Below are 24,970 nucleotides of genomic sequence, written 5' to 3' on the forward strand. Positions count from 1 at the left end.
CAGATGAAAAAACCGACACGAAATGAGTTCAAATACATTTGTTAGTAATTCTACATCCCCCCTCTCCATCTCTGTTGTTTTCACCTCCGCCAAATGTGTTATATGTGTGTACAAAATACATGTGTTTATATTTCCACGTGGACACATTAATGGCGGTTGAATTTGAGGTATATGTGGCGTATTTGATAAACTGTATTTTTTCGATGTTGGAATTTTGTCAGTATGAGAAAATATGTAACCATGGATATGCATATACATGCATTCGTTTAATCATGGTTTGTTGCAGAATACTCTATGTTATATTCACATATCCGTATAAATTCAAACAAATCACGGACCCTAAACTCTAATCAATTTACTCCTTAAAGGACTTGAAATTCATTTTTATTTTCCCTTGTGTCTTTTTCGCTTAGTTTTGTAAACAAATAAACTTCTGGCTTTACGTGATGATGTAAAATGCAGATAACACGTGGGTAAAAAGTACTTTGCCCTATATTTACATGAACGTCCAGTACCCGTCCATACATACATCTATTTCTATGTATAGTGTACCTCTATACAATTCTTTAAAAGATTTTTCGTAAACTTAGACGGGAAACTTTTTTAAAACGCTGTACTTGTTGGTGCTATTCCAATCCAATTCAGCATATGGAATCTGTTAACTCGTTCTATTAGTTTTCGTACTGAAAGAGAAAGTTTATAGCTTTATTTTGTCTTTATCATACTTGTTTATCATATAAATATTCATTTCTTTGCTTTTTTTCTTATAGCTTTTCTATTCTTTTTATTTTTATTTTGTAATACATGTACATGTACGTATATCTATGTTTCATTCAAATTTTAAAAGCAAGGCAGATGATTAGTCGTATGAAATTAGCAAGTTTCAAATGTATACAATAAATGTACATCAATTAGTGTCTTCCACTTTAAAGCTATTGCAACATTAAATAAACAAATCAATTTCAATTCTGTATTTGTTATTTGCATACTGTTTTTGGAATACCGTACAAGTTAAACTTGCAAGCATGCCATGTGCATTTAAAAAGCCCGTGTTCTGCATTTGAGATGTGGTATAGCACTTGAATTTTCTTGTTATTGGACTAAGGAATGAATGAAACTATAAATTAGTAGATTGCTTTTTAATCTGATCGAGTTAAATTGTATAATTTACATAGAGTATGTAACTTCTGTAGTTACATGATAAACAACCACACACTTTTATTTCTTTGATAATATCCAATTATTATTTATTATCAAAATTTATAAAAGCGCACAATCTTACAAATAAAATTGCAATCAATGGCGCTGGTTAATATTAATACGACACATGTACCTTTGAATAAATAACAACTTGGTTTTGATAATTCAAAAGCAAAATTTAAACAGGCGAATTGGAAAAAAAATCATGTTCACCATAACTCACATTAGAAATCAATTTACATGTAATTAATCAACATAAAATTAAATATGCCAGCACTTGGTGATGCAAAAGGAATAAGTACTGGAGCCATTGTTGTGAGTAGAAAGCCATTGTTATGAGTAGAATTGCTACCCCGCTGTTCAAATGTTACATGCTAGCATGTTTGACTAGATAACTGACGCATCATCATGAAGGAGCCAAAGACAACACGAGAGAAAAGGAGAGGTAAGTGAAGAAAGTGACAGTTACATGTATATCTGAAAATTTCTGTTTTACAACTTTCCCCCCACTTTGACACCATACCAGTAAACCGGAAGTGGCTATGTGAATTTTGAGGTTAAAAGTACGGTGGCTGGTTTAGGACAGTTGGAATAATTTTTTTTTAATTCGTTCCCACGAAATAATTTTTTCCCCTGGGAACGAAATTAAATTCGTGGGAACGAATTTTGTGGGAACGAAATTAATTTGTGGAAACGAACTGTATTTTGTGAGAACGAATTTTTAAAACAAAAATTTCACCCACCTGTCCTTAACCAGCCACCGTATGGAATACCTAAGCATCACTTTATTTTCCGGACTTAAACTAGCCATTTAGGGATGTGTCTAGAATTTATTAATTTTAAGAATTTCTAATCAATGGCATGTGATATGATTCGTGTGTATGTGTATATCATGTATGTGAACATGTATGAACGTAACCATTATACCCCAATAGCTTACAAATGACGGTTTTGAACGGTTATTAAATTAGTGTTACACACACAGTCTGATGTGTACAGTTATCGACCTTTGCGTGCAGGAGACATACTGATGTCAGTATGAATAATTCTGCTATGCACGTTCTTATCACATGACACAGGTCGATTGTAGAATTTGTGCCCAGGCTGGATGAAGTTTTATTTTGTGTATTGGCCATTCAGAATTACGTTTCCAAAATTAAAGAACACGACTCCTTTTAATCCTGATTAACAATCAGATTTCCATGTGCATCGAAACAAATCACTCGTTTCTATTCAATCTTATCTGTACTAGAACAATACAACAACACTATTTTTACGATTTTAAATCTGATTTGAAAAATACCTTACATAAATAAAAGTTAATAATTGTATGCCACCAGTTATTTCTTTGAGTCTTTGGAATGTACTTATCCCAGGTAAATTTTCAAATATTTCTTTATATGATAAAACAAATTAAAAAGCATATCAAAGTTTGTTAATATAACCTCTTTTTTCATGCAGACTGTTCTTTTTTCTTTGGTAAATTAAAAAAAGTTAGAAATATCCTCTTAATTATCAGGCACGTTATTTTGTACATTCTATTAATTACCGGGGGTTTTCATTATCATTACTATTTTGTGAATGGAAGTTCATTTTCTTTGATGCCGAACTACTAATTTATGCTTAATAATCAATACACACAGAGATAATCTCTCTCTCTCTCTCTCTTTCTCTTTCTCTCTCTCCACGTTTATACTTCAATCTATAAGCCTCCCCCTCACCTGTACTGTATACTCCACATTGATTATTCAAGGACATTTTATACAATTATTTCTGTCTCTTTTGGAAACGGAACTAACAGCTCCACAACCATGATCAGGTGAATCTTAAGAAGTCAGACATAATATACATGTAATATGGAATGACGGGATATACATGTATTTGCTTATGGCAAAATATAAGGAATGAAGAATTCTAGAATTTTTTCAAACCCCACTTTATTTTCCCCATTAAGCTGCATTAGAGGTGTTATGCTTTAATCCACAAAAATGATGCATTATTCCTGTCCCCGCCCCCTCATTCCATTTGAGCAAACAGGAACTTCCAGTGTTACATGTATCATGAAATGGTCAAGTCCGGAATTAAGCAGGCTGTTAAGCGGTTGTAGATGTTTATACATTTGTAGGTCTACGAAGTCAAATTATCGTATAAAGATCGTTTTCTGTCATTGGAACACAATAAATGTAAAACAATCATTTAGTAATAATCCAAATAATAGAAATATGAAGGAGATAATGCTATAGCATATTATTATTTTCTTAAATAGAAAGAAAAATACGCCATCATTCATAAAGCCAGGAAATTCCATACAAGAACCCTAAGGGTATGTTTTGTTTCCATTAAGACACGTGATAAGAACCCTAAGGGTGTATTTTGTTTCCATTAAGACACGTGATTAGTAATGAATTCAAAAAGTCTAAAAACAATCTAGTGAAGTTCCACTCACAGTGAACGCATTGATGCAGTGAAATATTGCTACCCTTCAAAGAAATGGAACACTGCTGGTGTTTCCTTTTTCCTGTATAAGACGGGTCCGGGTTAGTCTCTCCCTCCACTATGGTTCGTGCTATATGTGCATCTGGCCTTAATCCTATTAGAACAAGTCAATGTACTTCTCCATCAATTACATGCATGTGTATACAAGTGCACTAAATCGTAAAAGATCACATGTACATAACAGTTTGATGTACTTAAAATGTTTATTTGTTAATAATCAATTTTTTGCTGTTTTCGTGGTTGAACACGAAATCATAAGGGGAGAAATAAAATTCGTTGTTCATTAATATACATTTAAACGAAAATGTACATTGCATGTTGAAAATGACATGATTTTTCATGTCCTGAAATGAATGAAATCAAGAATACGGTTTATAGGAAACCCCCATGGTCATCTCAGCACTCTGTTTTGTCTTTATTCAGAACCTAGTCAACACTCGACTTACAGACGAACAGTTACCTCTTATCAACTATATTTTGGATTCCCTCTAGAGCGACAAGAGAAATACGACACGCACCTACGAGTGGTTTAATCGGAAAGGTGCAGGCAAAGATAACGATAAAAGATGTCTGCAAAATTGTATAACCAGTTTCAGTTAACATAGTCTGAAAGCATGAAAAGGATCTCCATACATGGCCAGAGACAACCATCTTTATATCTATATTGTGTATGAGATAACATAACATTGTACTGTATATTGCTATTTCTCTACCTGAATCATGAATGGGTACTTCGCTAAATCTTTGATGGATCTGAACAGCACCAATAATCATATTGGGATCCCTCGCCTCGATTTGAAAAAGACACTAAGTCACAACGACTTGAGTCCACGGACACACTATACAACTGGTTCAAAATCTGACATCTTAAGCCCGCGTTATTTTGAAGACACTCCGGGCCCAAATTCTTACCGACTGAAAACTACGATAGGTAGTACGCCAGGTGTATCATTCAAAGGCGACAGAAAGCGAAATTTTGATTCCGCGAAAAAGGAGGCATGTTTTCTTCTGCCGAATCTTGTTGATGACACACCAGGTCCTAATGCTTATAAAATCGAGGAAAAGTTTGGATTTGGAAGCAACAGGACATCTTTGAAAGGTCGCAGAAGTGGACCTTTTCAATCGAATAGAGGTCAAATGCATACGACGCCTCAGTTTGATGAACGTGGCTCGAGATTTCTGAGTCCAGTCAGCTATGAGATATCTTCTTTGATTGGAAAAAGTCGGGGAGTATCTATGAAAGGAGATAGAACAAGAAACTTCAATGAGACTCCAAGGCTGAACTGTGGATTTCTCCTTCCAAAAAACATTCCAAAAACACCAGGACCGGGAAGTTATAATATTGGATCCACAGTTGAAATAAAGTCCACCTCTCCAAGTTTTAAGGGTAGTAGAAGCAGTCTTGGTCCCTTTCAGACAGAATCTGGCAGAACATACATCGCCCCTGAGCTGGCGTCGATGACTGGGAGTGATAAAATGTATGATATACCGACAGCTGTTGGTAGAACTCCTGGTGTGTCAATGAAAGGAAATCGACAAAGGAAGTTTGACACAGCCAAGAACCAAAATGCAGTGTTTCTGGTGCCGGACATGATTGATGAAACCCCTGCTCCAGGGGCATATGAAATTAAAACCACAGTTGGCACAGATTCTATTAAAGTTTTATTAAAGGGGTCCCGTTCTGAAAGCAGAGCTCATGCAAAACAGAAATCAAGACAAAGGGCATTTGTAGAAATGAATACACCTGGGATTTCGTTTAAAGGAGATCGAACCCGACGATTTGATCATTTGAAAGAAAATCAAGCTACGTTTTTACTTCCAGAGGAGTCAAACGAAGCTCCCGCTCCTGGTTCGTACAACATCAGAACCACAATCGGAAGTGACATCAATGGATTGAAAGAAAGAAGAGTTCGAGATCACTATGGTGGTCCATTCCAGTCCAACAGTGGGCCGATGTATATCAAACCCGAAATTAACACAAAGGACAAAACACCGGGACCAAACAATTACAAAATAAACACCACCACAATGCTCTCTTCTCCTGCGGTCTCCTTTAAAGGAAGGCGACTTAAATCCCTCTTTGGAGGTATACTATGTGTGATTGTAATCTGTCTGGGAGTCGGATAAAAAAAAATTGGTCAATGAGATTTGTTTTTATTTACACAAATACACGAGTTTGGCTTGCGCCGTGATTTCAGATTTAGCACTGAATATACATGTACTCATACATCAATACTACATGTCATTGAAGATAATACATGTACATGTAGTTAAAATTCCAAGAGTTCAAATCTTAACAATACTATACTATAATAATTGTAATTCTCTTGACTTCTTACAGCACACGATACAGTTACTTTCATAATTATTTTGTGGATATATGCATCTATCTCTAGAGCCTGCGCGACCTGGCCCAGCTGATTACACCCCCACGAAAGCCAATCTCCGGAAAACCCCAATGTTTCCCAATCGGCAAAAACCGAAAACGTCATACCCAGAATCTCTGAACTACACCAATAAAGGTAAATATTAGCAAACACACACACACACACACACACACACACACACACACACACACACACACAGAGAGAGAGAGAGAGAGAGAGAGAGAGAGAGAGAGAGAGAGAGAGAGAGAGAGAGAGAGAGAGTTCAATATCAGTGCTTTTTATACAATGTGTATCGTGTATGATTCTCTTAAATCTACTTTGAATAACATTTTCCTTTTCCATTGACGTGAGGAGCGTGGCATCTATGGAGCGCCAAATTAACATAAACTCGAATAATTGAAGATATCTTTAATCATTTGCAATGACTTGGTATAAAAAAATAATGCGGACATCAATTCTTATTTAAAAGAGAGCAACAATTCAATTAAAGAGACCATTAATTCAATTGTGGATATATTGAATTGAAGATATCACAGGCACTATCACGTGATATGCAGATTATAAGGCAATCGTGCATGTGATACACAACAGATGAAATCATAAACTGCATAAGATGTCATTTTTTTTTTTATTTACTAAAGGAAATACTGAAAATATATGCGTACAAAGTATTCAAGGCACAAATTAGAAACTCTCTCTTCGTAACTTCCACCTTAACTTGCAGTGTACGTGTTGGCATTTATTCTTTGGATCTGATATTAATCTTTCAGGGAGTACCTATTCATTGGGACACAGAGTAAAATGTTAAAGGGGGGGGGGGGATACAAGTACATTCTGTAATCTAAATTCTTAAAAGCGTATACAAACTTCAATACGGGTTTTAGAGATATTTTTTCATTTTCATTCTAAAGTCTTTAAAATAATATTATCTTAAAAGATATTTACACTGATTTTCTTGAAGAATATCACTATGAGAATGCGCGACTCTCTTCCACCTCAGCTGTGTGATATATAATTACGAATGCGTGACTCTCTTCCACCTCAGCTGTGTGATATATAATTACGAATGCGTGACTCTCTTCCACCTCAGCTGTGTGATATATAATTATGAATGCGTGACTGTCTTCCACCTCAGCTGTATGATATATAATTACGAATGCGTGACTCTCTTCCACCTCAGCTGTGTGGTATAGAATTACGAATGCGTGACACTCTTCCACCTCAGCTGTGTGATATATAATTATGAATGCGTGACTCTCTTCCACCTCAGCTGTGTGATATATAATTACGAAATTCTATTGTCGACAGGTCGACTTAGTCCTGGGTCTGCCCATTATTTTCCTCAGGATCAAACCGGGACTCTCAAGTTCCCTGTACAGCTGAGAAGTCCTCAAAACTCTAAAGGTAAAACGTTTAGATACATCACGAATTACTATAAATATATCACGAAACAAGCAAGAGTACGAACAGGATACGTGTATTGTAGTTAACATGCATTTTTTGTGAATTCTTCTACTGGCGATATGTGACAAAAAGTACAAATCATCTCCAATATGAGGGTAGTTAGTTAATCATAAAGGAGAGATAACTCTACCCATGAACAACGACAAAGTCCGTTATCAAATAATTTTGTTCAAAATTTATTCATTTCAAATACGTTTACTTTTGTACAGTGAATATCATGATAATGATATCTTGTATATATCCTAGGAAGAAACATCGTCACATATTTGTGCGCATGTACAGTATTGTTTTTCCTTCTACAGATTCATCTTTTTCATTTCATACTCCCAATTTAGTTGAGGAAGGACCGAGCCATGGCGCTTACACTCTGCTGAACAAACAACGTACTAATATCGCAACAACGCTTAAAGGTAGAACCAGTCCGTACGTGTATTCCGGATTTCAGACCAACAAGTTTACGGAGGATGTCGGTTCTAACGTGGTCGTCGCTCAAGGCTGATGAAGGAACACTGACACAAAATATCAAGTTTTACTGAACACGGTTTCCCACGTTCTTGTCTTCATAGACGTATTGTTATTCATTCCATACTTGTAAACCAAAGGAAAATATATAGCCCAGTCATTTTCTATATGTGACGTCATAATGTACAAAAGAAGGAGCTTAATATACAGTGAAACATTTGAATTTCGGTTTGAAAGTTGTTATATTTTTCTTTTCTTCTCGTAGTAGTATACATATAATGGAAAATATTGCGATTTTTTTTTAACTATGTACCAGGTATCCATTGGGTAGAGCATTTGTTTGTGACCAGGAAGTCGTTGGTTCAGCTGCATCAAACCTAAAACACACACACACACACACACACACACACACACACACACACACACACACACACACACACACACACACACACACACATTGCTTCATAGAAAATATCATGTTAAAAACATAATGAGATATGACAAACGCTAGAACCTATTTAATTGTGTTCAGAATTGCTTGTAAAATGAAAAATCTGCTCCAAACAAGACCTTTACTTGTATATTTAACCTATGTAAACAAAAACATTACACGAGCCTTCTTTGCATAATAAAGAATTACAAGTGCTCTCTTATAACTCAACAACTGACATTAAAATTTTTGCTGACCATTAGAAATACCCTTGTTAAGCATTGTAAACATTAAAAATATGAAAAATAAAATTTGAAAATTTTCAGCTCAAATCGTGTTCATGTCCCTTTAAGTGTGGAATGATTTTTATCATCTATTGTACTATCAGCAAGTTCTGGTGGGCAGCACGCGTTGTGATAATGCATCTGCAGAAAACTCGTGTTATGTTCTTGATATATCTGGAAAAAAAATAACCATTTAATTAAAGCTCATTTCTCGATAAAATGCTTTAATTTTTTGAATTTACCGACTGTGTATGTACATGAAATTGACAGAAAAAAACAATAACACCTGTTCTGTACAGTTCAAAGACACCCGGGGGGGGGGGGGGGGGGGGTCCGCACAAAAATGGGTAAGTCTATTATGAATTCGAAACAGAGACATTTTTTTCCCCTGTAAAATCAACAAGTGTGTTCAAATACTTTTAAAGGGATTCTTATTCAGACAAATCACATGAAACCCAAGTTATCAGAAACAGTGACATGGTACATGTGTTTGTGAAGAACCTCAGACCATTCTAAGTTTTTTTTTATGTTTACTGGTGTTCGATTATTTATGTTTACTAGCGTTCCTCCTAGTCAAAAAATTCCCTTTCTATAAGGAAATCTTTGGTACATTTTGTTGAAAATAAAAATTTACATCAATCAAAGCAAACTCTCTGTGTTAATGATCAAAGAGCAACATTGAGCACAAATATCATTATATCTTGTTTTTCGAGAGATTTATCGTGAAAAAGCCACATGCAAAATATGCTTAATGCATAAATGGAATTTCCTAGTATTAGACTCGGCTATATTTTCTAACTAAGATTGTGCAACTTCAAGTATATCATTCTCATGTAAATCTAACTTCCCAAGAGATTCATTTTCACAACTTGTAAAAGAATTCCTCTTCAACATTTATGTGGCAAAACCCACAGACACGCAAGTTTATTTACCACAAACTCAAGCAGGTGCTTGAAATTCAGCTTCCTTTCTAAACATCCCTGCTTGTACACAGCAAGACAAAATGTTAAATATATACCTTTTATTTATACACCTGGAAAAATCGAAAAGCTAACACACTGTTACTCGCCTATAAAAAAAAAATGTTAGGCTTTATTATGCCCGATTCCGAAAGGTGTTTTCCTTATTAGTTTGTGACGAGAGATTGTGTTCAAGTTCAGTTTATTCACTCAAACCCTATAATGGTACATGAGAAACATACACATCATTACAACTATACACTTGTCAGAGGTTATATATTAAAGAGATAATCTGTAGACTTAAATATACAATATACAAAATATGGTATAATGGAAAGAAACATGGGAGGCTATCCGATAGACTTGCTCAAGTCTCTATGTTTAATAATCAGTGCTCTCTTTAATACTTTTGATAATGCCAAACATAATGGACCATACATGCCATCTCTTAATCTACACATATATTCAGATTGTACATTGTTAGGGTCTTGTTATGCAATTAATTGAGTGACTGAATGAGGCAGCACTCTCCAACAGGTTATTTTTTGTGTTTGAAGTTGAAGAACACTAATTCAGATTTCTTTGTACATTATAGAGTATATTTTTTCAATTAAATCATTTGTTAGATGTTGGAACTGTATTTCCATTTCGTCTCCTCTGGATGGGGCACTTGCCCACATTTTTAGATATGGTCAAGTTGGTGGCCTGTTTTATGCCGAATAGCTCCATCTTTTTTGCCATTTGTACTCCATTATCATATTGTTTATGTTTTCATATCCATAATTGTGTGATTTGTTAGTCTAAATAAGATAAATGTTACTTTAATTCCAACAAGTGTGACATTTATATTTTGAATATTGTGATTCTGTTTGGCATTTGTAATAAATGCTAATTTCAACACAATCTGACTTAGTACTTATTTAGTAAAACTTAGCAAAAAACATAGCAGAGTAGACTCATGGAGATGTTTAGGGAGGAAAACATAAGGTAGACATAAAGAGGAAGGTATAATTGTATTTATGTGCAACATAAAGTAATTTATGCCTTCTCGATTAATTATTGTACAACTACCCGGTATTCTATTAACAATTTTTCCGGAATTTGACGTGTTGAGCTTTTAGGTTTTATGTGTAATTCAACCCCACTTTCTTTGTTCACTTTCGCCATCTTTGTTTTGTATATGCACGTCAGTAATTTATAGACCGAAACTATGTTTGGTGACATTAAGTATGGTAGAGAGCAGAGAAACACAGTAAAATTTGGATAAAATGATACTGTAATAAAAACAACATAGAGACTTGATCAAGTCTAGCTATCCGACTATATCATATATTCTTAAAATAAACATACATAGATCTTTTAATGTTGTAAAGTTAGTATTCGACATAAGTTGGCAAAACTTGGTGACATTTGGTGATGTACAATATCTAGCATTTAAATATTTCTCTCTTAAATTCGTTAATTCTTTACATTCAAGAATATAGTGAAATTTATCAGCAATGTGTCCTGAGTTACATAATTTACATATTCTTTCATTGAGAGGGATATTGTACCGTCTCCCAGTCTACACTGAGAGATGATGATTTGATGTTCGAAATATTCTGTATATCTGGCCTTTTGATGACTCGTTTATATCACTAAATCATGTTTTAATAAATTGCTCTTGTAAACCTTTGCATTACAATGGATACATTTACGATATCTTATTCAGACCAGATAATAGAGAACCCACTCATGTCTAATATTTTCTTAATACACGGGATCCAAGAGTTTGACATGTGTCTACTATTGTGATGCATAAATAAATACCTTTACAGAACAAATACAATTTTATTTTCTGGGCATTTAAACAATTTTACCCAGTAAGATACCTTTCTTGTATATACATGAACTCGTATATTGATATACAAAGGGTAAGTTAAAATATACTTCTAAGAATTCTAAATGTACACGTTCAATAATATCTATGTTTTCTTTACCCAAAACTTTACATCCATATAAAGTAACACTGGAACTACAATCTTATCAAATAAATCAACTGGTGAGTTGCCTTATTTTTCTGATTATCCCATGCATGGCTTTTTGTGCCTGTTCACATGTTGTGTTTTGTTGTTGTGTTTTGTTTTTTGCTTTAAAAAGACCCTGATCTGAAAAAAAAATCCACAACAATACCATGATTGTTGATAAGTTTATTTTATATTTATGTAAAAGTTTGTACATTATAAGTTTCAGTTTTGCGAGCCCACTTTCCGACCTATTCCTGGTAAGATTGGACTTCTTTCACGCCATATTTTAATCTGAAATATGAAAAGAAAACTGACAAATATATATCATAAGGATCATGATAAATTTCATGTTTAGAAGCCCAAACTTTAAAGCCTCACGATACAGTACAAAACACGGAGCATAGTCCTCTCGGGATGCGAGATTTTGGCCCTCATACATGTACACATGTACGACGCATTACAAATTAGTACGATTTTGTGCGAATTACGTGAGGAATGTAAGATAAAGAGTGATATACTCATCAACAATCATAATATCAGGATATACATACTCTCTATCAAACAAATCAAGCAGGCAGAGATGAAATGACCGAAAAAGATGGGTTTAAATAATCAATTTCAACGTTGTAAACCTACTCGTGAAAAGCGAACGAAGAGTTTGAGATAAGTACGGGCTTCTGAAATTCGGTGCCTATCATCGTGGGGATCCGGGTTAGTATAGGTCCTCAGTACACCTTGCTTGTCGTAAGAGGCGACTAAATGGGGCGGTCCTTCGGAGGAGACCGCAAAAACAAGATAATTTGTACCCTCAAGTAGGACCCGGGGTCACACGAAAATAGTTCTTATATCTCAAAATAAATGCGCGTAATAATAAATACCATCTGTTAGATGCACAAATATTTCGGCAGGTAGACATGCTCCAATTTACATTCTGTTATGGATCCTTTTATTTTAGATCTTTCCACCTTTCTGTGTTTTTCTTTAAATATGTCTATTAATTACTGTCATTATTATTATCAATCTATATTTCTTTTCCTGATAGAGTGATTTTTGTTTGTTTCAATGCTTACAGATGAATAAAATTCATCATTATACAAAACCAAAAAAAATATGCTTTTGTGGGACCATATCGACAGGGGAATTGTTTCAACTAACCGATTGATTAACGGTTCTACAAAGGTTACCCGTGGTCACCATCATAATGTACTTATGGTCACCCATTGATGTCCCCTGGCGATCCATTGATTTAATTTTCGCATATTGGTTCCCTCTGGTCACCCTTTGATGTAATGGTCATATAAGGGTTACCTCTGGTCACCTATTGATGTAAGGGTCATATAAGGTTTCCACTGGTCACCCATTGATGTAATGGTCATGTAAGGGTACCTCTGGTCATCATTGATAAAATTGATAGAAAGGTGTCCTGAGGTAACCGACATCTCAGTGTATGGATGATCCTAGGTCACCCTTGTTTTTATTTCTATTTCTGTTTCAAATACATAGCCGAGTAGAGTGACCACATGACCAATCTCCTTCTGTGTCCGAAATCCATATTTCCCGTTATCTCTTATACACATCTTACAGACACGCCTTAAATATGTTATATTTCTATTTACTGCAATTCTAATGAACAATTACAAAGTCAAACCATAACATAACTTAGACAAAATACCACAGGCACTCGACGTTTTAAATATCTATATAATAAAATTGTCTTCCTGTAAACATAATATTCACAAGGCCATGTGAATATTATGTTTACAACTTTACAAGAAGACAATTTTTTTTTATTATTATAGATATTTAAAACGTCCAGTGCCTGTGACAAAATACCTATGGATCATCTAAACATAAATTTGGACAACACTTACTTGGGTTTGGTGAAAATCTGCCCAGTAGAAGATTTACAAACGGATACACAAATGATCATTTGAGCTCATTTTATTCTTTGGCTCAGGTGAGCTAAACATTTCACCTTGGCACTATTGTAGCATTATAAAATATAATCCACCGTAACATGATTTTCATATCTGAAATCTATAGGTGAGCAGAGGTCACCTTCTAAGTGTAACATTATCTTGTAATCATCTGTAAATAAATTACAAATAAATAAAAGGATGATGTTCCAAGTTCAATTTCACTGCATTGCATTCATTATAAGCTAGGTTTATATCACATTTTCGTATTTGGGAAAATCTGAGGGATTCAGATAACAGTGAATTATCATGTTTAGAATTAGGCAATTTTTTGCTAAGAAATGATGACATGTAAATGATCAATAATGACTTGCTCAGTATTCCTTTCCATTCGGTACTGCGCAAATACATTGTCTGCATTCTACTTTCATTTTATGTGGGACTATTTTTATAGCGTAGGAAAGCGTGTAGAAAATAGGGTGACCCAGGGTCATACTAAAATGAGGTGACCCTGGGTCCTACTTGAGGGTACGAATTATTTTTCTCCATAGCAGGACGATAAAAATCCCTCCCTGCTAAAAGGCCGTAAGCGCTGAGCATAGGCCTAAAGTGCAGCCCTTAACCGGCAATGAAGATGTCTCCATATGAGTGAAAAATTCTCGAGAGGGACGTAAAACAACATACAATCAATCAATCGCTCAAAAGTAAATGCGAAACCACGCTTCTGTTTTCCGAAATGTGGTATTTTAACGATATCGGTTTTATTTTTACCTTGCGATATCTTAAGGTAGGTAAATACTATTAGAAATTTCTGTCAATCAAATTTTTTTTTTTTCATTTAAATAACTTAAACAACTCATAAACTAACTAAAAAAAACCCATATTAGACATACCTTTGCGGGTTTATTTTTATACTATGTGCTACAGAGCACATATACCCCCAAATGCAAAAGCCAAATTTTAACACAAGAATGCATGATCTCATGTTTTACTAAAAATATGCACCAAAGCACATCATATTAAGCTATAATATATAAAAACCAATAGCTATTCATTTACCGAGAGAATTTTTAAAGATATTCAATTTAAAACATACACAATTGCTGTTTAATCTGCTCACATCCTTCAGAAAAAAATCACAGAATATCGCAATTTTGAAAAATTCTCAAAATCTAAATTGTTTACATGCCAGTTTTTCTTTAAAAATATTTAGAATTATATCTAAGGTTAACAAAAAAAAAACAACAACATATTTTACCATAGTTGACCAGAGATATTTTGCAAAATGGTCTCTTGAATACGTAAACCCCCATTTTTAAATTTAAGTTTTACAATTATTCTTTGCACACTTTGAAAAGAGTAAATTGTAACAGCAAATACAGTCTTAAAATCAAGATTAACAGAATATGACAATATATATATATGTAAAACATACTGAAAATGTTGTCCTACCAGACAATTGGAACACAAGGGGGGGGGGGGGGGGGCTCCTCTACCCCTTCCTTTTCTCACAAATTTTTTGGTGTGTGTGTTATTCTTTTTGTGTTTGGCTATCAATCATATCATACATAAAAATACCTACATGCTATCTCATACTTATAGAAAAAATAAATATAGTGTAACATATGTGTAGATTCTAGCAACTACAGCTCATGTACAAATAATTTTGTTTCTTGAAAGTACTTGTGAAGAAGAGTTCAAATATTCAACAACTTTGTTGATGATTTTCTGAGGATTTATAATTCTGGGTTTCTTTGAACCAAACACAAACTCACTAAAACCAGTTTGAATTCCACTGTGAGGGTCACGCCTTTGTATGATTTTTAACTTGTTCAGGCTTAGATTGCAAGCTATGAGCCTTTTAGAGATCAATGTAGATATTACATTGCTTTGTACCATTGGAGCTAGTGAGGACTTGATACTATAATAATTCATATATCTACGATTCACATTTGAATGCTAAATTTGACTCGTACAGTTCTCGTAAACTACAAACATCAGACAAAGAAGTTATAAATGGAACTTTCTAGTCGGTGTTTAAAATTTAAAACCGGATACGTAAAAGCACGGACTTTCCTTAAATATCCGATATCAATTCCTTCCTGGGTGCTCTTATCAACTGTGACCAAATTCAAGTTGATTTTGCAGAAACGGGAAGTTAAAGATGAGTCAAGCTTTAGAAAAGAATAGATGGGAAAACAAAGGTTACATAAACGACATATCGGCGGAGGAGGACATGCATGCATTGTACGTGTCCGTGAGGCACTCAATGTACATTGACTATTCATCAGTTTGATATGTAAAAGTTTTACAAAGATTTGAGTTAATGCACGTGCTCTCCAACATATGTAATTACGGGGGCGTCGGAAAGTGGAAAGGGGAGTGGAGGGGGTTGAACCATTTAGATTTCCACCAGTATCTTTTTGATATATTCTTTCTTTTTCCATTAACCTGATGACACAGTATGGAATGAAATGAAGTTTGATTTTATGTGTTTTTATTTCCATTGCATTAATTATATATATAGCAAAAGGCACTAATCAGATTGATATGTTTTGATTTCACGGATATGTACAAATGTAGAGCCATTATCCTCGGTTCAAATATTGAAGAAAAGGGTCCAAGTGTTGATTGTTCTGGGGTTGAAGGAACACATTTCTTGATTCTTTTTGTCGAAAGAAAGCTTCGGAAATTTGAAATGTTGATTAATGCACGTTAACACCCACCCCCTAACACATCACCATCATGAGGGAACGTGTGCGGACTCAAAACCATGGTTTGCGACGATGCCCCCTCCTCTTTCTTAAAGTAGAAAGAAAGCAAATATATATGTGTGACAATAATGATTTAAAAGAAATAAAGAATGTTGTGATATATTGATAGTAAAATGATTTCATACTGAGCTAAATTATTACCAGGTTATAACTTCAAAATTGTAAGTGTACTTTATAATTTTTTGTATGTACACAATATCTTACCGGCACTGTTAAAACCCCGTGGTTTGAATGTATTCATAGAATTTTAAACATGTGTGGACATTCAAATATATGGCATCACCGAGAGAACGTAAATGAAATATGGATAACAAATGCTGTGAAACACTTAAGGATCAATTTATTCAAACATAGTCGAGCGATATGTTTAATTCATCTAAAGGTAAAATATGCAGTACTTTTAAGATAGACTTTGGACTTGAAAAATATTTAGAAAAATTGTCTAAAAAATTCAGAACTCTTCTTAAATTTCGCACCATCAATCACCACCTACCAGTAGAGACTGGCAGATGGATTAGTGAAATATTTTGTGTAATGAATAAAAAATTGCAGATGAATTCCAATAAATATTAGAATGAAGTACTTTGTAAAATATTAGAAAAGAGTACCTATACAGTATAGGTACTACACGAGACCAAATATTAAATTTCATTATGTCAACCAGTAAGATTAAAACACTAAAAAAAAACACCTCTGTATGTTTATTTAAAAAATCTATGAGTTAGTCTGGCCTCTTTAACATATGTAAAAAATAAAAATAATCCACCATAGGAATTTTTAAAATGTTGTTTACTGCTCAAGATTGATTTTACATAGAATTTTACATCGAAGTCTATGGGAAGAGCATATTTTATTAAAATATCTTTGAAAGAAATTATAATTTCATACAAATCTCTTGGTATAAAGTTGCATACACTTTCTCTGTATGAAACATTTTTTAAGAAAAGTAGATATTTCTTATTTTTATAAAGGGCAAATAACTTTTCAAAAAAGTCTCAAGTGCAAAAAGGTCAGCTTCTAATCATTTACCAGTAATGTGAATTTCATCTGCTTCACTTTCATCATTATTTAACAATAAACATTTATTTTGATTTAAATCCTTCAAAATTGTTCGTTATCCTTTCTTTATACATTGAATACCGTAATCTTAATTCAAAATGCAAACATTCATTTTGTGTGTGTATATATTATTGGATATAACAATATGTGGTATATCAAAATTGTGTATGATTATACAAGTGCATATATAAATGTAGACCTAAGATTTCCTTGTTATAGCGGGGTGTACATACAATCAGTTCTGTTTTTAGCAGCCGGTGGTACTGAGGAAGTTCCATTGATGATGACTGCAAGGCGAGGAGGAATGTACAATATAAATGTCAGACGACAACGGCCATGTAAACGCAGATGGTGGAGGCGATGTTAAGCAGTAACTCACACCGCTGATATGTACATCAACAGACTGTAAATAAACAATGTGTCCACTCCGATATTACTCCATGATTCTATTGTTTTCTATTCCCATAGTATAAAGAAACTAGACATTTAGTTCTTACACATGTATTCATATGTGTGACACAACTTAATATTTCTTCATGTTCACTTGAGAGGTGCGTCACAGTTCCTATATTGAGAAATATGATAAAATGAAACAAGAAAAATGTATTGCTGACTAAACATTGGTGAATGTGAATATTCCAGTATGGAAAACTAAGATTACTGATTTAATCTGCATATCATGGTCAATGTCCAATCGTGGAGTTGTACCAGTGTGTGAGGTGGCTCTCCTTGATCTTGTTCAGGAAGCATTGATAATGATGACAAATACGTGTGGAAGCATTAAAATACGTGTGGAAGCATTACAATACGTGTGGAAGCATTAAAATACGTGTGGAAGCATTAAAATACGTGTGGAAGCATTACAATACGTGTGGAAGCATTAAAATACGTGTGGAAGCATTAAAATACGTGTGGAAGCATTACAATACGTGTGGAAGCATTAAAATACGTGTGGAAGCATTAAAATACGTGTGGAAGCATTACAATACGTGTGGAAGCATTAAAATACGTGTGGAAGCATTAAAATACGTGTGGAAGCATTAAAATACGTGTGGAAGCATTACAATACGTGTGGAAGCATTAAAATACGTGTGGAAGCATTACAATACGTGTGGAAGCATTACAATACGTGTGGAAGCATTAAAATACGTGTGGAAGCATTACAATACGTGTGGAAGCATTACAATACGTGTGGAAGCATTAAAATACGTGTGGAAGCATTAAAATACGTGTGGAAGCATTACAATACGTGTGGAAGCATTAATACTCAGAACTAAAGATACGTGTGTAATATTGGACAGAACTCAGTCTGAAATAAATCATATATTAAGCACTGAAAAGGCCACGACACTGTTGGTTATTTAAAACTCGAATTTTCGACGCAACCCACGTCTTTATCAAGAGACGTATATTACATAAACAAATAACACGCAAAAACGACAAGTATCGATAAACTACATTGGTGACAAGAGTGATACACTGTTGTACTGAGTGATAAAAATGGTGGTGGTTTCGTTGTAAGGAATGAGAGTACCAAACCCCCGTATGCGTAACCCGGACGGAGTTTACCCAAGATTGAGCGGAGGTATAAATGTCTAGGTGTTGCGTGATTGGCTAATATCAAGAGTGAAATTATTTGGAATTGAAAGAAATATTATAGAGGTTCAAATTAATTGTCAGGATGAAAAATTATCGCACAAAATCGAGAAATGACTGAGGAAATTACCATGGTAGGGGTGTGCTTAAAATGAAGTGTGTAATTTACTGCAGATTGCTATGTGTTGTAAAAAAGTACAAATATGGCCTATAAAAGGCACGGGACCCTATATATTTTTTGTCATTTTTTATCAACACTTGGAATGAACTTTGAAATGTTTGCGGTCATTTGTTTAAAATCGATATGGTTAATTAGTGAGAGGGCCAAAGGTTAACATTGAGGTCTATGGGAAATGAATTGGTACTCTTTTCCCTATAGAGGCCTCATCAGGTAACTTTTCAATCCGGAAATAATGCTTATTTCACTTTATTTGAAACCAGAATCACGTTTTTAATACATTTTTATGAAAATTGGATTACACAAGAGCCAATGGGATTGAGATCACAAAATTTCAGTTTTTTGAGGTTCTATAACGATAAATTAGTATGGGGTTCTGAAAATATCCCAGTAAAGGGGGAGGGTAATACCAGAGAAATACCAGGTGCCGCGCATAAAATACAGAGATGCCTCACCAGGTGTTAGTATCTTACATATCAACCATTTCTGTCATTAAAGGCTGTGTATCGGCCTGGAGATCCTGCTTTGTCTCGGAGGCAGATTTCTACGGAAGGGGGTGGGGTACAAGTTTTATCATATAATCTAATCTGCAGGAAACCAGGTAATAGCCATTTTATTTATTGGGTACCTATATAGTGTAAGTTTCATAATATAGTAAAAGTATGCAGAATTCTCCATTTACTACTTAATATAAGAGTATATTTCAGCAATTTTTGTGGAATTTTCAGGAAATTTGGGGTCATTCTCAAATTCCGGGTAGAATCCACCCGGATGAAGATATGAACAAAATTTTATCTTAAAATGATTGTATATTCCATAACAAACAAATCACATGCGATTTACAGATATAATATTTATTACAGTCGTCAGCTAGATGGCGAACTTGGGACAGGTGTCAGAATCATTCATTCCCTGTAACGGCACTGTCAGCAGACGGTACACTTGTTTAGGGTGTTCACAGTACCCTTCACGTTGAAGTTACAGAACTAAATTTTCATCCATATACACTTCAGTATGTAAAGTCTTTGAAAATAACAAATTTGCCTAATTTTAAGGTCGTTAACATTATGAGTATAGGAATGAGAGTACCAAACCCCCGTATGCGTAACCCGGACGGAGTTTACCCAAGATTGAGCGGAGGTATAAATGTCTAGGTGTTGCGTGATTGGCTAATATCAAGAGTGAAATTATTTGGAATTGAAAGAAATATTATAGAGGTCCAAATTAATTGTCAGGATGAAAAATTATCGCACAAAATCGAGAAATGACTGAGGAAATTACCATGGTAGGGGTGTGCTTAAAATGAAGTGTGTAATTTACTGCAGATTGCTATGTGTTGTAAAAAAGTACAAATATGGCCTATAAAAGGCACGGGACCCTACATATTTTTTGTCATTTTTTATCAACACTTGGAATGAACTTTGAAATGTTTGCGGTCATTTGTTTAAAATCGATATAGTTAATTAGTGAGAGGGCCAAAGGTTAACATTGAGGTCTATGGGAAATGAATTGGTACTCTTTTCCCGTAAAGCGTGTTTACTGACTATGGTTTAAAGAGTTTGTACCATGCTAGGGTCAGGATGAAAATAGAATTATTCTTGAAAATTACAGAAATCAGATAAATTTAGAGGGAAAACTTACAAAACAATGTGATTATGGAATAAAATGGTGGGAAGATAATGATATAGACTGATTAAGTTCAAAACAATATTAGGTAGGCCGTACCATTGATGATTCGGATATGGTGAACAGCGAAAAACAATGATTGCCAGAAGAACACGATCAAACAACAAACAAGGTCAATCAAAAGACACAGATCTAGCATTAAAATCAAAATCTACAATCAAATAGGTGAATGGGAGAGAAGTCTAAGGAAACAGAAACAGTATTATTTTTCAAGGTAATATACCTTTCAAGGTCAGACAAATTAAAGCGGCATTCTAGAAACCCCGACATCGCAACACAAAGAGCCATGCGAATCCGAACCTATGTGGATTTAGAATAATGTTTTACCATAGTTTAGAGGTCTTAAGATGATATATTAATAAAATACTCGTCTTCAAGGTCAATTCATTTTTTCCCCTTTATTTTAAAAAGCCGCAATGTCGAGACTAGAATATGAAAGGGAGAGAGAGAGAGAGAGAGAGAGAGAGAGAGAGAGAGAGAGAGAGAGAGAGCTATAATTGTAATGATTTCTTATGATTGGGAAGTATTGAAGGTCAAACAATAATCGCAATTTTGGGAATCCTCGTTATGGCTAAATAAAGGAACTCAAGGTTAAATAAAGGAACTCAAGGTCAGAGCCTTGAAACCGGGGAAACGAATTGTATTTATATTAATCAAACAAAATAAGATATCTTATCGGGTGAATTTTGGCGATTAGGCTATGGAAACTGATTTTAACTAGGGATTTATCCTGGATTCATGCGCGTGAAATCATTCAAATTATTCATTCCACCTGGATGGAATGATTTCAAACGGTGCATCCAGGATTTTTCTGTGCTCTTTCTCTCTGCATCGGGCCATATTGGGTTATGATCAATAACAACCACTTGCATGTCTTGCCAAATGTGACCTTCTTTGTTGAAATGTTCCCCTACGGGTTCGGTCACGCGTTTGGCGTTGATGGTTGATCGGTGGTTCTTGGTCCTAAGTCTGATGTTTGTAGTTTCCCCAACATAGTGTTGTCCACATTGTTTACAATTGATGAGGTATATGCAGTTGTTGGTTTTACAGGAGAGTTGACCCAATATTTTATACGTTTTGCCTGTAGTGAAGCTTTGGAACGTTTCTGAGTTATGGCTAAATTTGCAAAGCAAACAGCGCTTGTCAGAGCAAGTTGAAAAGCCTCCATTGGGCAGGGGGTTGTTGGGTTTTTTGTGCTTATACACACACACATACACACACACACACACACACACACACACACACACACACACACACACACACACACACACACAGGCACCTGAAGTATGGATATTACTACCCCCCCTTTTTTCATAATTTTTTTTTTGGTGGCAATAATTTCTCTGAAATGTATGAATTCCCAGTCTATCTCATCCCTCTTTCGATTCATGTAATCGTTTCACGCTTTTTGTAAACTTTAAAGATTGGCCTTCTACCGGTATAATAAAATACACAAGGTAAGAAACAAAAATTTGTAAACAAACAGGGGGTCCCCGTTTCCGGGCACATTTTCCAAGTAATTACAGCGTTACCTAAGGAATTTTGACGAGCGGCAGGTCGGGGAGATGTCATACTACAAGTCTCTTCAACTCAAAACCCATCTCATCTCTTTTATTTGACACAATCTTGCGTGCATTGATCGGACAGGGCTTCATCTCTTCCACTGGCAGCCAAAAAGGAGGTCACAGAGTACGAATTTATAACGTGTCGTGTGATTGGTCCGCGAACAATCCCGAGACCCTTCGTATGATCCCGAGACTAAGCAATGTCTTTGCGAACCAATCACACGGCGCGTACAACAAATTCGTACTCTGTGACCTCCTTTTTGGCTGCCAGTGGAAGAGAAGAAGCCCTGTCCGATCAATGCACGCAAGATTGTGTCAAATAAAAGAGATGAGATGGGTTTTGAGTTGAAGAGACTTGTAGTATGACATCTCCCCGACCTGCCGCTCGTCAAAATTCCTTAGGTAACGCTGTAATTACTTGGAAAATGTGCCCGGAAACGGGGACCCCCTGTTTGTTTACAAATTTTTGTTTCTTACCTTGTGTACTTCAGGTGCCTGTGCACACACACACACACACACACACACACACACACACACACACACACACACACACACACACACACATTTAAGAAATGAACAGCACTTTTGAGCTGTTCATATTTCTTAAATGTGCTCTTCAATTCTAATATTCATATTCATTTACTAGAACACCGTTTGCTTACATTGCTTCTATTTTGTTGCATAAAACGAACTCCTCTGTCACAGTCGTATCTTGACGTACGTCAACACATAGACATGACGTCACACTTCGTCTTACTCTGTCTTTTATCAACATTGCACGTGCACTATATTCTGGAGGTAGGAGACCGCAAGATTGGGATGATAATCCACGTAAATTCACAATCTTAAGCAGAGTTGTGACTTGCGAGATCTTTGTAACACATGTTGTATTTTTTCAAATTATTATATTATGCTCTCTCAGTCGTGTGCTTTAAACTAGTTCATAATCCGTTCATAGTCAATATGAACGGATTGTGTTACGCGCTGAAATTGGTTGGCTCATAGAGGAAAATGCGATTTGTAATATAAATATTTAAGAAATGAACATCACTTTTGAGCTGTTCATGGTCAGTATGAACAGATTTGGGTCCAAAAAAAACTCTTAACTTCTATGCAGTATGTAATATACTAATTTATAATTCATTAATATTTATTGGATCGAGGCCTGGGGGTTATACAAATTTTTGGTGCATATTGTTGGATATTATCAACTTTTACGAATATAACACAACTGTTATAGGTTCTGCATGTTAAAATTTCTATATGCGTGAATTTTCGCGGAAAAAACACACTGGATTTATAAAGAAGAAGGTATAAGCTATTTCATACCATGATGAAATTTTGGAATGAAGATACTTTATTTTACTCAAAATCACAGGGCCATATTTGGGTATTCGTGGCTCTTGTTCTTTATTTTTCAAACTCATGTGTAGATAAATACAATGTTACTTTATGAATAATACTCTTAAAAAGTATCAACTATGGGAAAATGTACATAGCAAGGTCATAGAACATAATTAAAATCACCATGCAGGTTCGTTAAGTTTACTATTGGGGGGTGTCTGCCATTTGATACATACATGTAAGATGTTGGAATAAGTAGGCCTCAAGTATTTCTATATCGAAATCTCTATGAAGTGTATTGTTTTATTACATTTAAGATATGGATGTGGTCTAAAATACATGAATTACAGAATTTGTAATTGGAATATATGTGTGCTATACTCATAGCATATTGATATAGGAATGGGATATTTGTTAGAGGATCTACCAACAAAATACACACACACCCCTTCTCCCTTCTCATCAGAACAACAATCCACATCGTTACGTATACAATATTTTGAAATATGAATTGCATTATAATAGAAATTACATTGACCATTTGATAGAAGATAAATTATTTCAGTGAGAATGAAATACTTTGAATACACAAAAAGTGCGTCACAATGCATGTTGAGTATGACGCAATATGAGGTGAAAGTGTGATGTCAGCATTGATACTGATTGAGTGTAGAAAATGATTTAGATATTCTTTGGGTTTTTTTTAAAGAGAAACAAGTGTTCTAAAATAGACATACTTGGAATCTTATTTACCGGTGTTTACTATTAATTTACTAGATCTATCTGTCATTGGGACAGTTTGTATTAATTTGGAATGATTACATGGATTCTAACTTCACTATTAACTAACATATCAAATTTAATTTACAGAAAAATAGGCTAATCTCTACATCACTTTTCAAGTTTCCTGTTACTGTTGTCTGCAAAGTGATATTCATTCATTTCTTCCTTTAATTCTAGAGAGTTCACATCAAGGGGGGTAATAATTGTGTAAAATAGTAGGCACTAGTGTAGAGTTTTGAGGGGTTTTACAAAAAAGGGTAAATTGCTTAACTGTTTTTATTTACTATATTGGTAGTATAAATAACTGTCTTAAAAACGGCATGTAGAATTAATGTCAGCCCAGCTGCGTTTCAGAGAAAATAGTGTCTGAAAAGAAGTCAT

General features: G+C 34.7%; 1 protein-coding gene and 3 long non-coding RNA genes across 5 annotated transcripts; 2 read left to right on the forward strand and 2 right to left on the reverse strand.

Moving 5' to 3' along the window:
• The first annotated feature begins 2,503 nt into the window (after window positions 1–2,503).
• On the forward strand, window positions 2,504–8,067 carry LOC125654811 (uncharacterized). Of its 2 annotated transcripts, XM_048884898.2 has the most exons (6): window positions 2,504–2,576; window positions 3,467–3,523; window positions 4,120–5,782; window positions 6,093–6,218; window positions 7,392–7,487; window positions 7,883–8,067. In XM_048884898.2, exons 3-6 carry the CDS (start codon window positions 4,417–4,419, stop codon window positions 8,044–8,046), a joined length of 1,752 nt encoding a protein of 583 aa, XP_048740855.2. In that variant the 5' UTR covers window positions 2,504–2,576; window positions 3,467–3,523; window positions 4,120–4,416; the 3' UTR covers window positions 8,047–8,067. The 2 variants fall into 2 exon arrangements, with proteins under 2 accessions (XP_048740855.2, XP_048740856.2); XM_048884899.2 differs by lacking the exon at window positions 3,467–3,523.
• Window positions 8,068–9,867: 1,800 nt separating this feature from the next.
• Window positions 9,868–23,430, reverse strand: LOC130048258 (uncharacterized). The gene is made up of 2 exons (XR_008797104.1): window positions 23,125–23,430; window positions 9,868–11,979 (listed from the first exon to the last, which is right to left on the reverse strand). It is a non-coding gene; the product is annotated as an uncharacterized LOC130048258 (long non-coding RNA).
• LOC130048256 (uncharacterized) lies at window positions 14,577–17,810 on the reverse strand. The gene is made up of 2 exons (XR_008797102.1): window positions 17,671–17,810; window positions 14,577–16,406 (listed from the first exon to the last, which is right to left on the reverse strand). It is a non-coding gene; the product is annotated as an uncharacterized LOC130048256 (long non-coding RNA).
• Window positions 16,573–18,039, forward strand: LOC130048257 (uncharacterized). Its single transcript, XR_008797103.1, has 2 exons — window positions 16,573–16,760; window positions 17,689–18,039. It is a non-coding gene; the product is annotated as an uncharacterized LOC130048257 (long non-coding RNA).
• Window positions 23,431–24,970: the final 1,540 nt, after the last annotated feature.

Source organism: Ostrea edulis, chromosome 7 (assembly GCF_947568905.1).
Source record: "Ostrea edulis chromosome 7, xbOstEdul1.1, whole genome shotgun sequence".
Classification (NCBI taxonomy): domain Eukaryota; kingdom Metazoa; phylum Mollusca; class Bivalvia; order Ostreida; family Ostreidae; genus Ostrea; species Ostrea edulis.

Excerpts from the sequence above, each read along its gene's own strand:
- LOC125654811 (XM_048884898.2), top strand. The coding sequence starts at position 4,417 with ATGAATGGGTACTTCGCTAAATCTTTGATGGATCTGAACAGCACCAAT. Across the intron at positions 6,219-7,391 it reads TCTGAACTACACCAATAAAG|GTCGACTTAGTCCTGGGTCT; the intron begins GTAAATATTAGC and ends TATTGTCGACAG. Across the intron at positions 7,488-7,882 it reads AAGTCCTCAAAACTCTAAAG|TTGAGGAAGGACCGAGCCAT; the intron begins GTAAAACGTTTA and ends CTCCCAATTTAG.